This window comes from Acomys russatus, chromosome 6 (genome assembly GCF_903995435.1).
Source record: "Acomys russatus chromosome 6, mAcoRus1.1, whole genome shotgun sequence".
NCBI lineage: Eukaryota > Metazoa > Chordata > Mammalia > Rodentia > Muridae > Acomys > Acomys russatus.
Genome location: NC_067142.1, coordinates 19471483 through 19490761, shown reverse-complemented (window position 1 = coordinate 19490761; position 19279 = coordinate 19471483). Strand labels below are relative to the sequence as shown.

Sequence of the window (19279 nt, the reverse complement as noted above, 5' to 3'; positions counted from 1 at the left end):
TTTGGTTTTCCTTCGAGACAGGGTTTCTTTGTGTAGCCCTGGCAGTCCTGGAATTCAAATCACAGAGATCCACCTGCCGCTGCTTCCCAAGCGCTGTGATTAAAGGTATGTGCAGCCATGCCCGGGCTTTTAAAAGACTTGATGGACTGGTTTCCTCAAGTGATTGATACCTTGTAACTCTTTGTCTCTTGAACTTTTTGCCTTTTTTTTTTTAATGGCCCTTCACTCCTCTTCCTTATTTGGGGTTTATTATTTTTAAGCCTTGGTTCGTTACCTACTGCCTTTAGTTTTGGGCAACTAGGCTTTGTTTTTTATTACAGGAAAGTTTACAACTGATAGAAATACATTTTTAAATTAGGTTATGCTTTTAAAAAGAAGTTTTATTTTTCTTTGCAGTTTTCTAAATGATTTTTATATCTGCAGTGATTGTTGGCAATTAAATGCAAAGAAAAACTTTTAAAACTTAAATATAAGGTTACATAAGTCACACAAAACTAACCATATTGTTACTTACTGATTTAAATGAAATAGTTTTCATTGTTTAAACTGTTAGATTATAAAAAAGTTTCTGAGACAGTACTAAATACCGAATATCAAGTTAAAGGGATTTAATTTTTAAATGGTCACTTAGTTAGGAACATGTTTTGTACAAAAAAAAAAAATGCCCCTCAAGGTGGCACATACTTATCTGAACCCTTAGAATTTGAGGCAAGATCACTCACCCCAGGTCAGCCTAACTATATGGTGATATGCTGTCTCCGAAAACGACATACTATTTTAAAAGAGGCTAGGAAAGGCATTACTTCTTGTTTGTGCATATTGAGACTTCAAAGATTGTTCAGTAAATATAAAGGGAATTTTCTAAAAAGAGGAGTACATAAAGAAAAGTTAGATTTTATTTAGATATCATAAGCAAAACTGTATTTGAAATAACAAGCAAGGGGAATGTTTACTTTCTGTTTTCAAATGGATCAAAGTTATTTATCTCAAGTTCCAACATTCAAATGTGTTTTAAGCCATCGTTGTGGTTGGGGGTATTCTGTGCTTTTCACAGCATTAGCTCCAAACATTATTTAGTGAACAAAATATTAAATTATACCAGGCTGTAGTGGCACACATCTTTAATCCCAGCTCTCAGGAGTCAGAGTTAGGTAAATCTACGTGAGTTCTGCTCTAGTCTACAGAGAGGATCTTAGACAGCCAAGGATACACAGAGAAACCTTGTCTCAAAAACAAGCAAACAAACAAAAAAATCAAATTATTCCTGCCCTCATGAAAGTCACAGGTCATTCATTGTACCTTTGAAAAAAATACAAACTAGTACTATTACTGAAGGTTATTGAATGATAGGGTATGGAACTGTAGAAAAGTGAAAGTCAATGCTAACTTTTGTTGTTTTCTTTCCCTGAGACATGGTTTCTCTGTGTAGTGCTAGCTGTCCTGGAACTCACTCTATAGACGAAGCTGGCCTCAAATTCAGAGATATGCCTGCCTTTGTCACCCAAGTGCTGGTATTAAAGGTGTGTGATACCACATCTTGGAGTCAATAACAATTTCAAGTTAAAAAGAAACAGAGTATTTGTGGGGAACCACAAAGGCCTGTTACTTTTAAGATAACATGTTGTATAGTGGGTGATTTTTGTGTAAGCACTGCTATAATTGCAATATGGAACAGATTTGTCACCTCAGAAAATCCTATGCCTCTATTGTGTAGTTAACTTTCCACTTATTCTTATCCCGTGTTTTGCTGTACTTTTATCTTTTTATTTAAATGAGTTTTCCATTATCATATATTCACAGTAATTAGCTATTTCAGATAAGTGGTTAAAGAGAGGTAAATATGGGAAATGTGTGGATGGGAATTAATGAAGCTTTCATAGAGAAGTTTATGATCTATCTAGACTTCAGTTTGGTTTGTTTCGATTAGACAGAAGCACATAAAGAAGACATGAAAGTAGCATTAATAAAACATGAAGTTATGGAAGCACAAAACACATTGTCAAACTGACTGCCTAACTAGAATAAGTTTTTACTAGTTAAGAGGAAGATAAAATGGGGTGTTACAGTTGTTTAAGTGACTTCCATGCCAAGCTAAATAGCTAAGGCATTTTTGTACAGATTTGGGAGAACTATTCATTCCCTACTTTTTGTGTGTGGTATGCATGTTCCTACAAATGTGTGGGTGCACCTGAACATGTGTACATGAGCATATAGAGGCTCAAGGTTGATGTCAAGAATCATCCTTGATTTCTTTTATACCTTATTAAGACAGGATAAAACCCACAGCGTGCTGATGAGTCTAGCCTGTAGACTACTTGCTGACAGATTGCCTTTTTCTTCCTTCCAAGGCTGGAAACACAGGTGGGCTGCCAAGGCCCCCTGCGTTTCTGAGGATCTGAACTGTGGTCCTCATGCCTATGCAGCAGGTGCTGACCTGCTAAGACATCTCTCCCATTTCAGCTTGTTTTGAAATTTGCATTTTATGAGGCAACAACAAACTACTTGGGTTTGTAATTAAGTACAATTCAGTTTTGTGTTATATTGGAAATGTTGTGTTTTAAAAATATATTTAAATATGTTTAATTATTTTAGAGTGTTATATATTTATTATTTTGAAGGATCAAAGTAACAATGAAATCATGATTGGAGTGATGTCAGGAGGAATTCTGATTTACAAGAACAGGGTACGGATGAATACTTTTCTGTGGTAAGAATTTCTACCAATATTTTTGCTTTTATTACAATGTTCCCAAATATAATAATTTATATTTAAATAGCCTTTAAACTGTTCTAATTGTGTCAGTTTATTTATGTGGTACAATTTGTATTTTATTTTGCTTATTATGAATCTATCAAGATAACCTAGTTCGGCTTTTTAAAAATGTTATTTTTATTTTATGTACGTTAGTGTTTGCTTGCATGTATGTCTGTATGAGAGTGGAAGCTCCCCTGGAACTGGAGTTACAGACAGATGTGATCTGCCATGTGGGTGCCAGGAATTGAATTCAGGTCTTCTGGAAGAACAGTTAGTGCTCTTAACTGCTGAGCCATCTCTCTAGCCCTCAGTAAGGCTTCTTAAAAGTATTAATTTTCTTCTTAAAATCTATACAAATATTATGTTAAGAATACTCAGTTTGGGGCTGCTATTGTTAAGAGCTCAATATGCTGTTTTATTAAATGCCGCCATTAAAATATCATTTATTAGCTAAAGAGAGGCATAGCTGCTGAACCAACAACCCAGTGCTATGGTAGTTTAGTTGGTTCCACAAAGGTTTCACACTTGTGCTTTCTTTTGTCTTATCTGTCTGTCATCTTTGTTGTTCTTGCTTTCATTATCCAAGATGGGTCATCACAATGGCTGATAATTTCTGTATCTCAAAACAATGAATGGTTCTTCTTTGTTGTTGTTTTTGTTTTGTTTTGTTTTGTTTTTGTTTTTTTGTTTTTCGAGACAGGCTTTCTCTGTGTAGCCTTGGCTGTCCCAGACTCACTTTGTAGACCAGGCTGGCCTTGAACTCATAGCAATCCACCTCCTGAGTGCTGGGATTAGAGGTGTGCACCACCACACCTGGCTGAATGGTTCTTCTTAAGGGGATAAATTAAAAATTATAAAAATAACTTTGAGCATATTACTGAGCTTAAACCCCCGAAATGTGTGTGTGTGCGCCCGCGTGCATGTGTGTGCGCCCGCGTGCATGTGTGCACGCACATCTGCAGTAGCCACCATCATGGCCCAGGCAGCAGTGGCAGCTTTGATCTCAACGCCACTTCAGCAGCAGTATCCGTACAGTGGCCGTCTGCTTGTTGGAGTGATGGAGAAGACTAGGGTTTAGTCTAAGGGCCTCAGCTGTCTCAATCCAGTGCTGAGAGCCTGGAAGTTCCCTGGAAAGTTGTTGAATCTACATTAGAAGATTGAAGATCTAGAATGTAATGTCAACAGAGTAACAAGAGCAGCACCCATAGATGAACTCTGTTCTGGAATAATCAGGGAAGGCAGGAGTACATCCTGGACCTCTTTATATCTGGTTGCTGAGGATGGGTCTTCCCCTTAGTTAATCCTCTCTTGAAAACCCCTCTTGGAGGCATTGTGAAGGCAATAGGTTGAAGCACAAAAGATTGTCATCTTGGACAGCTCCCTTGGACAGTAATTCTAAATCCAATTCTAAAGGTTAATCTTGATTGTCAAGGTAATGGGGTTAGAGTTACCATGGAAACAATCCTTTAGGCCTGTCTGCAGGAGATTTTCCCCATATGGCTAATTGAGGTGGGAAAACCCCCCTTAGAGGGTGTCAGTGCTCCTTTAGCTGGGGGTCCTGGACTTACATAAAAAGAACAGTCACCAGCAGGCCTCTTCACTTTGTCTTACCTAACTGCAGACTCAGTGCTGTGCTGCTTTATGTTCCGACCTCCATGCCCGCCCTGCCATGATGCACTGTCCTTTCAAACTGCGAGCCAGAACAATCCATTCTTTTCTGAAGTCACTTTTGTCAGGTGTTTTGTCACAGCAACAAGAGAAATAATCTAGATAGTTGATGCCAGGAGTGCGGTTGTTGCTGTGATAATCTTGACTATTCGGTTCTTAGGCTCGTGGAACTCGTTTTGGGGAAAAGTGAAAGAGTTTAGACATTTGGACTAGTAAACCCTCAGAATTCTGTAAGCAGAACTTTATGGGTCGTTGTAGTGGAAGTTTGGAAGGCTAGGATGCAGAGGACTGGACAGTGGAGACTTGGCACATGAGGCTTTAAAGGGGAGCAAGGAGTACATGTGACTCTGACTCTATCTGGCCCGTGTCCTGAGAACTTAAGTTAGGCAAAATTTAAATTAAAAGGAATGGGCTAATCTATTTGGCAGAGGAAATTTCAAGGCAAAGTAATATTCAGACTGCATTGTTTGCTGCTTATTCCTCAGGGTTACAGAGTTAACTTTTACAGAGTAAAAAGTGGAGCAGAAAGATATGAAAAATTTAGGTTTGTGAGGAAGAATATGAGCAAGCATAAAACTACAGAAAAGGCAAGTCCAAAAGTAGCTATAATCATTAGAGATTTGTCCTAGTAAAGACAGACGTTCACGCTGACTCAGTAGGAGTACTATTTCAAGAACATTGAAGACTCCATTTTGTGAAAATGCAGTTTTCACTTGAAAAGAGAAAACCTAAACTGAGAATAGTGCTCAGGGGGTTCCTTGCTCAAAAACAACTGTCTTAACATGCTTCCCAGGGTCACCACACAGGCTGCAACTGAGCCCCATCCTGAGCTTGCAACAGAATTTAGCACTTTTGTGTACATGATACTGGTTTTGTAGACATTAAGACTCAAGATGGAGGAGGCCATGCAGTCTTGAGTATTGGTTCCAGAGATTTGCTAAAGCCAGGCAATGTGTGGGAGGTCTGGAGTCTCAGTAAGAAGGCACTGAGAGGCCACTGCATGAAGTTGTGGAGGTGAAATTCAAGGTACTGTGCAGACCCTAGGAGTTTATTGATGGACTCAAGGATGTCCATTGAAGGAATGCTACAGGACATGGAGTGGAACTGGTTCAAGAATCTGTGTATAAAGCTGGCTGTGGTGGCGCACGCCTTTAATCCCAGCACTTGAGAGGCAGAGGCAGGTGGATCTCTGAGTCTAAGGCCAGCCTGGTCTACAGAGCAAGTTCCAGGACAGCCAGGGCTACACAGGGAGACTCTGTCTCTGGGAAAAAAGAAGAGTCTGTGCTGCTGGCAGCAGAACTGGACAGAGCTGAATGCCCAACCCTTTGAGTCCCAGAAGCCTCACATGGAGCTACAGGTTTTGGTTTTGTTTTTTTCCTTTCTGAGTTTCTGTCTTGTTTTGGCCTGTTCTTTGGGATGGGACTATTGACTCTGTTCTATTGAATGTATGTAACTTGGGTTGTGATTGTTCAAGGATTCATGGCTAAAGATTAGCTGAGGCTTGAAAAAGGTTTTTGAGTACTATTAGAACTATTAAAGATTGGGAACAAAGGAACAATACTGGACGTGTCTGTAATGGAGTTTCTACACTGGGCTAATAAACAGCAGTTCTTAACATGTGGGTTGTGACCCCTTTGACTCCAAAAATATTTACATTATGATTCATAACAGTTGCAAAATTATAGTGATGAAGTAGCACTGAAAGTAATTTTAAGCTGGGAGTCACCACAACATGAGGGTTGCAGTGTTAGGAAGGTTGAGAACCACTGGGCTAATTGAACTAGAAAGACTACCATAAATGTGGGCAGCACAATTCCATGGGCTGTAATCTTGAACTAAATGAAAAAGAGAAAGCTGCACACTAGCATTCATCTTTCTCATTGCTTCTTGACTGTAGATACTGTGTGGCCAGTTACCTTTTACCATCACACCTTCCTTTTCATAATGGATTATATCTTCAAACTGGGAGCCAAAGTAAACCCTTCTTCCTTATGTTGTTTTTGTCAGTTATTTTGCTACAGTAATAAGGAAAGTAACTAATAAATACACTAGTCAGGTTGGCAGGTGCCCAAACATTGCACCATGTAATTCTAGCAGTTCTTTTCTTAGAGATTTATACAGGAGAAAGTGAGTTCATTTTTTAAAAATTGCTCATAAAATTCATACCTACAGTATTCATAACATAAAATGTGCATCAACTGAAAGTGTAAACTAATTTTGGTATAACTATATAATTCCGCTCAGCATTAGCAGGAAATGGACTACTGATATACTAAAACATAAGAAGCCCATTTCCCTCAAATCATTATGCCAGATCCAAAAGAATGCATTTCTCTCTCTATGAAATCCTAGGATAACTGTATTTTAAAAATTGGAAGAGACAGGCTAGGCGTGGTGGCGCACACTTTTAATCCCAGCACTTGGGAGGCAGAAGCAGATGGATCACTGTGAGTTTGAGGCCAGCCTGGTCTACAAGGAGAGTTCCAGGACAGCTAGGGCTATTATATAGAGAAACACTGTCTCAAAAAACAAAAGAACCAACAACAAAAAATTAGAAGACGCTATTACTAAGGAGACTTTGTAAGGTGATAGAAGGACTACATGAAGATTGTTCTGTGATAGCTATTCAGTAGTAAGAGTTGTTAAAGCTCAGTGAATTGTTCACCTAGACTTGGTAAATTGTATAAATGCAAATTATATCTGTAAAACTAAAGATCATTTAATGTTTCATCTTACTCTTTTGAAATGTTTCCTATGTGATTGAAATTGTGACATGTTCAGGAGCAAAACCAAATGTACCAGTAAGTACAGATAGGACACAGAAATTTCAATTTTTCTTTTATTTCATACTATATGTTATGTCAAAAATTATAAGTTATTTTCAGGTGATAAGACTTAAAGTGCTGATGATAATTTTTTCCTGTATTTTCAAAGTTCTATATTATATAATCTTTGCAGTGTTTTTTGTTTTTGTTTTTACTGTTCTATTATTATAAAATAAGGATTCTGGCAAGCTACTTACTTTGTTGTACAAACAGAAAAGAATATACTTTATGGGATATTTCACTGAATTTGAGGTAGTTTTTATAGGATTCAGAGAAGGGTCCTCAATTGGAAGGGGATAGTGAATTTGGAGGAATCACTTAACCTATGAAGGATGTTTGTGCTGGAAGACTTGCTGCATCATTTTATAGTTATATATACTTGAGGTGTGTTTGAAGTTGAGAAATAGAACTCATGTGTCCAAGGTCTTATGGAAGTTGGGTTTAAGAAAACTAAGCAATGAATGTTAACATTGAAATATTATTTAGAAACTATTTCGTAATAGAAATTTTAAATATTATATTCAGCCATTAAATAGATCGGATTTAATGTTGCTAGGCCTATTAAGCCCACATCACTATGTGCTATAAAGGATTTTTTCCAACTATTCTTAACAGTACATAGTGCAACAAAACTTATGCAAAGACATTAAGATTGTAAAAGAGGGACAGAGAATTCAGCTTCCCAATCTGACGTGTAAGGTGTTTACTATCCTGCTCCCACAACAAACAACGCAAACAAGCCTTGAAAAGTGGAGACAGGAGACTACAGAGAACTGACTGTTGGGAATGCTTAAAAGGTGGCTAACTTACTGGGTGGCAGATCTAGACTCTGTTGAGGGGAGGAAAAAAAAAACCTTGTGGGTGTCCTGTCTTCTGAGAGTCTTCGAGCTTTATAAGTTCAAGCACCCCGTGACCTTTTCTGTTCCCATGGTGACAGCTAAGGGGCATAGACTACTATGCCTCTTCGATTTAATCATAGGATTAAACCAGATTTCCCAGCTCACATTTTACAGGCCCCATCAATAAATGTACTTCTATGTAACAACAGGATTACAACTGAAAAACTGCAAGGAAGGCGATTTAAAGAAGCTAGTAGAGATGCTGTTGCAGGGCTTTTGGGGGACCTGTTTGAGTTTTAGTAGTAAAGATGCAGAGACATTTTTATAGTATAAGACTGTTGGTCTGTTTGCTGGGGCAGTCCCTCAGCTAGCCATATAAACGTAACCCATCTTTTCTGCTATTGTGTCCCTGCCATGTGGCTCTCTCTGTTTACCTCCTGCCTCATTCCCTGCCTCTCTCTTCTGTCCTCTTTCTCTGCTCCCATCCCTGACTTTCTCTTCTCTCTCTTGCTCTGCCCATCTTCACCTGCCAGCACTTTCTTTCTCATACCAAAAAAAAAAAAAAGTTATTAGAGTAGTGGAAGGAGGGCTGTATTACCTTCCCCAAGACAGCTTATCCTTTGTTTTTCGGCAGGTGAGGGAGCAACAGATATTTACATAACCTGCCAGCCTGGCACTTCTGGCACAGTGATTAACAACTGAGAATACAAGGACATGCTTTCATAGCCAGTTGATACATGCAGTACAGGAATAAGGACACTAGTGGGAGCTAAGGTTACTTTACAGGTTGTTCACTGTGCAGTAAACAGTAAACACTGTGCCTGGCTCAGTATAAGAGCACTTGATTAATATGTGTAAGGTCCTGGGTTCAGTCTTCAGCAACACAAATAAAGTTTGGACCTAAAACCTAAGCTCATATTTCCCCTACTATAAATGAATCTACCTGAGTGTAGCTGGTACATTTGCCTTCTGAAGTGAGTGAGATTTGAGAAGTTTATTCTCTGAGAGTACTTAGAGCTTCTTAAAGGGTATGAGTATGAGTCACAAAGATTAAAATTTAGAATTACAGCTGGGCATGGTGGCACATGCCTTTAGTCCCAGCAGAGGCAGGTGTATCTCTGTGAGTTCAAGGCCAGCCTGGTCTACAAAGTCTAGGACAGCCAGGGCTGTTACAAAGAGAAACCCTGTTTCAAAAAGCCGAAAACAAAAAAACCTTAGGATTACTGTGAAAATATTAGAAATGTTAGCAAATTGAGTTCCAAATCACATTTTACTAAGATTCAGCCCCTTTGAGCTGATGACCTTTAAGTATTACATCCCCCACAAATCTGATAATTACTTTTTATATGATTATTATAAGGAATCAAACCAGCTTCAGTCATGGATTATACTGACGGAACATTGAGAAATTAGTGTTATATAAATTGGATATTTTTAGGCTGTGTATGGTGGCCACCCAGGAGGCAGAGGAAGAGGCCAAGGCTATATAGTGAGACTCTCTGTCTCAAAAGCAAACAAAAATGTCACATATGTTTTAAAAAAGATAATGTATAAAGGTCAGATAAAAGTAATTATGCTTTTTAAAATCAAAATGTTTTACAATACTAAAATTTTATGTTTTTACTTATGCAGGCTTTGTAGTAAACGACTTAAATGTTATTTACATTTGTTGAGATTTTAACTTTTGGTGAATATTTCTAAAAATAGAAAATTGGGAAATATGTAATTCATAGTATATTTAATAAAGTTTTCTTAGTTGAGCATCTAGATTTTCTTTAGTTTTCTAGAAAGTACCATAAACTTTATATTATTGATATATTGTGTGTATTAGAGATTTTATGACAAAGTGTGAAGATATTAGTATACATTAAACTTAAGGCCATGGCCACCCACCTGTGTACGTATGTACAGCACTGTCTGGACTTGGGGTTATTAATGACAAAAACAAAAATTAAAAAGATGAAGTTAGGAGGGAAGAAGGACGGTAACATCAAAGGGAATTGGGGATAATGGTGGATAGATTGATTACTATTCATTTATAAATATATGAAACTTTCAAAAACCATAAAATGTAAAAATATATCCATAGTTGTCCCAATTTTTTTAACATTTTCATCTTTAGCCAGTATTTTAAATACTCCAATTCTCTTTTATGCAGGTTGAAGATTGTAAAAATTTCTTTTAAATGCAAACAGTTTTTTATTCAACTCAGAAAAGAATTGGTGAGTATTGATCTAAAAATTATTGATATGAATGAAATATTTTAAGATTGCCTAGCCATAGGTGGAGGAGATGGCTCAATTTCTATAGTGCTTATACAAGTGCAAGGACTTGAGTTGATGCATAGAACCCAAATAGAAAAGCTGCATTTACAAGTCTAGCTATGAGGAATCAGAAATATGCCAATCCATCCAGCTTTCTGGCCTGCCAGTCTTGCTTAATGAGAGTACTCCAAGACAATGAGATACTGTTTCCAAAAATAAGGGCAGTATTTGTGAGAAATAACACCTGAGATTATCTTCTGGCTTCCTAACACATACATGTATGTGAACCCACAGGTGTTCATGAACACACACAACAAACTAAATTTTGTCACTGTACACAAAAGTGCAATAAATACCTCTAAATTTTTTCTCCATATAATTCGTATTTCTTCTTTGCATAGGAAAGTTTATTTCGTTTGGGAGTGCTGAATATTAGTTTCCAGTTCACAGTCTTACAGCTCGTATCACAGTGTTAGTGTAGTGCTAAGACAGCTTCATCTTGTAAATTATTTTACCTGCTTGATCAAATCAAACTAGCTGTGCCTGGTGTGACGACATAAGCCTGTAATTCTAAGCCTGAAGGTGGACTAAGGTTATGTTATAAGGCAAGATCCTGGCATAAAACACACACACACACACACACACACACACACACACACAAATATGCAAACAACCTTATTCTTTGGTTTACATTTTTTTATTAATCTTTACAAATTAGTGTATGGTTCAATATGTATGTCTATAAAATTTCCTTAAAATCTTAAGAATGTATTTGAGTTGGTTACAATATTTGCCTGTTTTCTGACTATGGTTTATCCTTTATGTTTACCAAATATGGGAGGTTTTTTTAAAATAGAATTTTGATTGAAATGAAACATTGTATGGAAAAGTACATAAACCATCACCTTAAGTATGTAACTTTATAAGCTCAGATTAATATATAGAGCATGACAGAGTCCTGTTGTTAATGGAGCTAATGTCCACTTCCAGGAGTTAACCTCAACAGAAAATACTTCTAAGCAGCATTATTGTCATTTGTACTGCCATGAATTAGTTTATATGTTTTGAACTTTGAAAAGTGAAGCTTACAGCATATTCTTTTGTACTTAGATTTTTTTCCTTTATGTGAAATTCATATTGTACAGACATCGTGATATTGCATAGTTTGTTCCTTATAAGGTAGCAGTACATTCTTCTGTGAGGGGGCAATTTTACTATTTCTCAGTGGGGAATATTATGACTAATGTTGGTACTGAACATTCTTATGCATATGTGTGTTTATATATGTAAATTTATGTGTGTGTATATCTAGAGAAGGAAACATAATAAATATTGTTATTCAGAAACTAGAGAACAGATATTTTTTTTTAAGGTTTATTTATTTATTATTTGCACAGTGTTCTACCCACATGTTTGCCTGCATGCCAGAAGAGGGCACCAGATCTTGTTATAAATGGTTGTGAACCACCATGTGGGTGCTGGGAATTGAACTCAGGACCTTTGGAAGAACAGACAGTGCTCTTAACCTCTGAGCCATCTCTCCAGCCGAGAACAGATATTTTACTTGGAGTAGCTATAGAGAGTACTGTAGAAGACAACTTTTTTAATGTACCTGATAGTGGTGGATGTGTTGTCAGTACTAATAACAACACCAGTTATAAAATGTAACCTTTATTCAAAACATTGATTGTATCTACCAGGCATTGTGTGAGCCTTTTTTATTATTTTGTTCTGATAGTTGTTCTCTGAGAGATTGTATCAGTCAGCACTGTGTTTACCTGTAAGTGACAACAGCATCGAAAGTCAACTAGCAAGGGATACATTCTCCAGAAGCTCCCATTGCCAGGGTTTTCTCTATAAAACATTTGTTTTAACTACCCAAAGTTATAGCCAGGTACAGTGATGCACACCTGTAGTCCTTGTACATAGGAGCCAGAGAAAGGAAGGTAGCTGCTTGTTCAAGGCTAGCCCTGGTCCACAATGAAGTTTCAGACCAGACAGAGCTATAGAGCTACAAAGCAAGACTCTGTGCCAAAACAACAGCAGCAGATCCAAACTTTCATTTGTTATACTTACCTCTTAGGACACTTTTAAGTCATTGTTTACAGATTGGTAAAAAATGTTGCTGTATTTCTAATACAAATACAGTATCAAAATTATAGACTTCTAAACAGTTGTTTAAAATGGAGGTAACATATGTACATCTTAGACAGTGCATACATATTGAAAAATTATACTCTCTTGTAAATTGTACATAATGTTTACTATATATCATACAATATATAAACTATTACTGCCTAGAAACAGTCATTAATGATAAATTTAATTTTATAGTAACCAGCAACTTATGCTTTAATTATTTTATCTTTTAATATGAAACTATATCTTTATATATAAACATGTATTATGGTTTAAATACAGAAAATATTTCTTGAATAAAACATAGGAGTTATTCTTAAACTTAAAGATAATAACTGATCATTTTGAACTGTTTCAAACTGGTAACTTCATCAATAGATACTGTTAAGAGAGTGAAGTAGCACTGACTGTATATGTAGTCATATGCCCCACAAGCCCTTCCATAGTCAGCCTGTCCAACAGAAAAATATGCCAGTGATTTGAATACCACTTTACAAATGAGAATATCTACATGGTTGCCAGACACTTATGAAGTTGAGGCAAGAAGGTTGGCTACCTAAAATGAGGGCCTGCCTCAAAAACTAAAACAAGGTAGACATGGTGACCCATACCTCTAACTTCAGCCATTGAGACACTAAGGTAAGGGGATTGCCACAAGTTTAAGGCTAGCCTGGGCTACAGAAGAAGGCCAAGATTTATGCCACTCCCCATCACCTAAAATTATTCACTTGGCCATTAACATGAAAGATGTTGAACTTTATTAGTCATTAAGAAGAAATGCATGTTATAATCAAAATATCGAACAATGAAGTAGGAAAGACTAAAAATAGATGGGGTCACACATGCTTATAATGCATCATTGGAAAGACTAAGGCAGAGAACTGTCATGAGTTCAAGTCCAGCCTGAACTTCACAGTGAGTTCCAGGCCAGCCTAAGGTGCAATGTGAGATGTTGTTTGAATAAATAAACACAAAACAAAACTAGAGAATTACTGAAGTTGTTGAGTATATGGAACACACATTCACTGGGAGGAGGTATTAGCCACCCACACTAAAAATATATCTTATGATCCAGCAACAGAAACATGAGCATAGACACTAGGTATATGTATACACATTACCCTTCTATCCCTAAATGGGAAATGTTAAATGTCTATAAACAGTGAAATAGGTAAATTATTGTGTGTATAGTATAGTAGAATGCAATGAAGAAAAAAACCCAAGAATGACTAATTTATGTCATGATGGAGAGTGATTGTCATTGGAAAGTAATCTAGTGGGAGAAGGCAGTGAAGAATACTCAGGGCATGTGTGCTCTGCGCTAATGTGGTTTATGCCAAACAAAAAGCTAGAGACATTATTCTCTTCTAGTGCTAGTCAGTGTCTAATGTTATTTTGTAATAGTGCTTGGGAGTGTTGAATATTCTAATTTTTAACCAAGGAAGAATTACAAATGCAATTTGTGGTCCAGGATTACATTTTGAAGCAGAATTATAGCTAATAAAATTTGAAAATAGAAAAAATTTCTAACTATGATAAAGAATAGAAGCCTTTAAATGTTGCAAGATTACTGAGGTTCACATTTTACAGATGTTTTCATTTATTTCACTGAGCCTTTGTTAAATAAACAAAATTATTGAAGGAGACATTAACATTTGCAGGGCTACCATAACTTATCTACAAGTATTATCAGATTCTAACATTTTCCCATGTTTTCTGAATTTTGTCATTTAATATAGCATGAGTCTAGAGAAACATTACTGGGATTTAATATGGTGAATTACAGAGCGTGTAAAAATTTGTGGAAAGCCTGTGTAGAACATCACACATTCTTCCGGCTGGATAGACCACTTCCACCTCAGAAGAATTTTTTTGCACATTATTTTACATTGGGTTCCAAGTTCCGGTACTGGTAAGTACTACTTTTGTACTAAGGTTTTGTTTGTTTGTTTGTTTTCCTTACCTTTAAATCAAAGGCCTAGGACTAGAGAGATGGCTCACAGGTTAAGATCACTGGCTTATCTTCCAGAAGAGCCCAAGTTTAACTCCCAGTACCTACATGTCAGCTCACAGATGTCTGTAACTCCAGTTCCTGGGAAAGTCATCATTCTCTTCTGGCCTCCACAAGCACCAGGCATGCATATGATACACAGACATACTTCAGACAAAATAGTCATTCACAAAAAATAAATTTTTAAAATAAACTAATTCATTAAAGATCTAGATACAAAGCAATACAATCATTGTTAGTCACGAAGCCTATGCCCCACTGTGTCCTTGTCTGCCTGTCGTTATCAGTAAGTCCTATGGTGTCATATAATGCACACTAGGCTGGAAGACCCATGCCTTGGGTTGTACGGCAGGTAATTATTTTATAAAGTAATTAGTCACATTTTCATAATTATAATCTCAAAAGATTTTTAATTTCCAGTGCATTTATTACTTATGTGGGAACTTTTCTATAAGATACATTCGTTTAATTTGTAAAAGCCAAGATATATTTTCATGACTATAAAATTTATAAAAAATCTACAGGTTAGCATTTATTTGGAACTATGCCACCTTAAAAAGTTCAAACAACCATTAAGCAAACAAACAAAAAAGATTTTGTTGAGCAATAAACCCAGATCCTGATATTTTCCTGTATTCTCTTCATTTTGTCTATAATTCAGTGTAAATCTAGAGAAACAATTATCTAAAATTACCTCTTAAAACTTTTTTCCTTTATTTTATGAATATGGGTGTTAATGCCTGCATGTGTATCTGTGAGTCATATGTGTGCAATGCCCATGAGGCCAGAAGAAATCCCCTTGAGTTTGGAATTACGGTCATGAGCCACTGTATGGATTTTAGGAATCAAACCTGGGTCCTCTAGAAGAGCAGCCAGTGCTCTTAACTGCTGAGCCATTTCTTCAGTCCTCCTAAATTTATCTTGCTTATTCTCTTTAACATATGTTTCTGATAGACAGACGGTGAGATATAGTGTGGCCTTTGACATGTATGTGGTATGTAATCACCAGATATATCCACAGCTTCAGATATGTGTCATATCTGTACTACCTATTTTGAAGGTTACAGATCAATCACAGTTGATCTCCTGTGCTATATAATATGAGGATTTATTTTACTTATTCAGCTGTGCCTTTTGGCATTTAAAAAGATTCTCTCCAAGACAATAATTTTTAGGAAGTGACTATTTGTAGAAGTACTGGTAAGTCTTATCTATAGAATTCTAAAATGACACATAAAAGCTAGTTTTAAAGTGGAATCTAGTAAGACTAACACAGAAAAAGTTATTAATGATCTAGTAAAACAAATGGTATTCATTTTATCTTTTTTGTGTACAAAATAAAATTTTCATCTCTAATATTTTATGCTAGATGAAATTGTTATATGAAAAGAAAATGTTTACCTATGCCTCCAAAACAGTAATAATATAAACCCCAACATTTATAAATGCTCAATATGTAATATCAGTAAAAATATAAATGGCATTTGTATATAATATAGCACTTAAAATACTTGCCTGTCACCCCAAGAGAAAAGTATAAATACATGAAATAGAATTTAATTTTTAAAATTAATTATTTATTACATATATAATATTCTGCCTGCATGTGTGACAACACACCAGAAGAAGGCACCAGATCTCATTATAGATGGTGTGAGCCACCATGCGGTTTCTGGGAACCGAACTTAGAACCTCTGGACAGTGCTCTCAACCGCTGAGCCATCTCTCCAGCCTGAGAATTTAATTTCTTTTAAAACTGAAAAATAAAACACAGCAGATTATTAATCTGATAAAATGTTTTAGGAAAGCCTTTCTTTCCTAAACATAGTATTCAGAAATGTATGATGGCAGCATTTGCCAACTTAGAGGTTAGATAGACTGAGGAAAAGAGTCAGTAGTAACAATCAAAGAAATGCAGAGCCTTCAGGTTCCGACTTACACTCTCAGCAGGGACAGAAAGCGCCAGTGCACTCTCTGAATGGGAGGACATTGCAAGCACTAAAGATACTCCTTAAATAAGTTTAATTCCTAAATGAGCAGCAGTGTAATTATGCAAGAATATACACACAGTTTCATTAGGCTACAAAGAAATGAATAGAGTATAGTAACCAGCCTCCAGTTCCAATTCAAACGGGTTTCAGATAAAATGAGAAGAAAGGTCAAATAGGTTACCCAGACCATAAAACATCCAACAGGAAAGCTAAGCATGATGAATCTAAATAAAAAAGACAGTTGAAGAAACTAGTTTAGAGAAAGAAAGTCACTGAAACAGAAGGAACTTTTTAGTATAGATAGCAATTTAAAAACCAAGCTTAACAACCATTTTGGGTAGTCAAAATAGCAGTTCCCAGTGCCAGGATTACAGACACAGACTGCCACACTGGGTTTTCCTGAGTTCCAGGAGAGTGAACTCAGGTACATGATTGTGTGACATGTACTTTACTGATTTGGACATCTCTCCAGCCCTTACTTCCTTTTTATAGTAAATACTTGGTAGAATTTACCACTCTAGGGTAATTTTATTACCCCTGGAACTAGAGTTACAGACAGTGGTGAATAGGTCTTTTCTAAGTGAGTATATAAGCAGTTTCAGGAGGCTGGAGAGATGGCTCAGTGGTTAAAAGCACTAGCTGTTTCTCAAGAGGACCCTGGTATAATTCCCACGACCCACATGGCAGCTCACAACTGTCTGTAACATCATTTTCAGGGGATCTGACACTCTCACACAGACATACATGTGAGCAAAGCACCAGTGCACATAAAAATAAAAAGAGCTCTGAGGGTAGGTGTGGCGCACACCTTTAATCCTAGCAGATTAATTGGAAGGCAGAGGCAGGTGTATCTCTGTGAGTTTGAGGCCAGCCTGGTGTACAGAGCAAGTTCAGGACAGCCGAGGATACTCAAAAACAAAAACAAAACAAACAAACAACTAGAACAAGAGGGCTGGAGAGATGGCTCAGAGTTAAGAGCACTGGCTGCTCTTCCAAAAGTCCTGAGTTCAATTCCCAACAACCACATGTTGCTTCACAACCTTCTATAATGAGATCTGATGCTGTCTTTTGGTGTGCAGATGTACATGCAGGAAGAACACTGTATACATAACAAATAAATAAATATTTTAAAACAAAATATGTATGTATATATTATATATATAGTTTATATATTCACATATATTTGAATGGCCAAAAACAAAAGATTCAGAATGATTTTTATATTTTTGTAATGATGATTTAAAATTTAAAACTGGCTTACATTTTAGTTATTCTTTTCATTATGTTTTTCTCTATTGAATTCCTGCAATAAGTTTGTGTGTGTGTGTGTGTGTGTGTGTGTGTGTGTGTGTGTGTATTTAGCAGTTGCTACTTTCTCCTTGCTTAAATTCATACTGTCACGATTTGGTGTTCTAACTGCTACAGATTTTATTTTATTCTCACTCTTAAAGAGCATTTTATGGGCAGTGTGCAGTGTAAGTCCTTTTTCAACACTAATTGTGGCTGCTTGCTATAAACATTGCACTTGTTAATTCAACCTTTTTGATCAATAATTGTATTTCAATCTGCTTTGCTGCCATATTAATACATCAGTCAGGACTGAGTTAGAGAAACTCTGAGGCCTTTTTTGATATTTCAAGTAAAAAAAAAAAAGTTAATCCAGAGACTTGATGACATCGGCATTTAAAAACAGAAAACAAAAACAGGAAAGGAAGTTGAGGAGGGATGATTATTAAGAACCAAGTATACAGGAGGAACAATGTACAAATGTCACTTTGATCTGGATTCCCTGAGCCTAAACCTGCTGCTTTGCTTCAGAGATACTGTCATGGCCAGTCTGTTGACTCCTGGGCCTGTCAGAGACGCACTGCTTCGTCAAGATGTTGTGTTTCGTTGCCCCTTGTTCCCAGCATTTCTGAAGCAGCTCCCAGCACTTGCCAGGACCTGCTTTGTATTTTTCTCATTTTTCTGATCTCCCTTCTATGCATTGTATAAGCACAATCAGCAGAAAGCTAAATGGGAAAGGAATCTAGAAAATGGAGTGTGATCACTCACAGCCCTTAATATCTGTAGCAAAGCACAGAATTAGGACCTGTGACAGCCCATTTCACATCAGTGTTTGGACACTGGCCATATATATTTATAGTTTCAAAGGTTAAGTTCTATGTTTGTAGTTCTTTGCTTTAGAATGTATCCAAAGCACTTTTAAATTATCAAAATGAAAGAGGAAAGGCAGCGTGACAATGGTCTACAAATGTCTACAGTTCTGTCCCTAATGGGCAGGCCCCACGGTAAGCAGTGGCTAGGAATGATACTGATGCTGCTTTTATACTTAAGATGTTGGCTGTTATTGATTAGAAATTAGAATTGGGAATACTGACAAGGGTTATTGTTTTTTAACCACTATTGTTTACATACATGCTTATTGCTATTCTGTATATCCAAAGATTAAATGCATCAAACTAATAAACCTGAATATATGGTCTTAGAGGAAATATATTTTTCAGGAAACTTAATATTAAAAAAAAGTTTTTCATTAAAAATCAGTTATGCGGGGACTGGGGAGATGGCTCAGAGGTTAAGAGCACTGTCTGCTTTTCCAGAGGTCCTGAGTTCAATTCCCAGCAACCACATGGTGGCTCACAACCATCTATAATGAGATGTGGTGCCCTCTTCTGGTTTACAGGCATACATGCAGGCAGAGCACTATATGTAATAATTAATTAATTAATTAATTAATTAAAATAAGTTATGCCATTTAGTCACAATTATTTATATTTGTCATAG

General features: G+C 36.6%; 1 protein-coding gene across 2 annotated transcripts in view; it reads left to right on the top strand.

The window, feature by feature from the left end:
• Ptpn4 (protein tyrosine phosphatase non-receptor type 4) overlaps positions 1-19279 on the top strand; it is a 149824-nt gene that overhangs the window by 82241 nt on the left and 48304 nt on the right. For both annotated transcript variants that reach the window (XM_051147265.1, XM_051147264.1), the window contains exons 10-12: positions 2619-2707; positions 10246-10309; positions 14230-14402. In XM_051147265.1, the coding sequence (XP_051003222.1) occupies positions 2619-2707; positions 10246-10309; positions 14230-14402 (326 nt within the window). The remainder of the gene's footprint in view (positions 1-2618; positions 2708-10245; positions 10310-14229; positions 14403-19279) is intronic.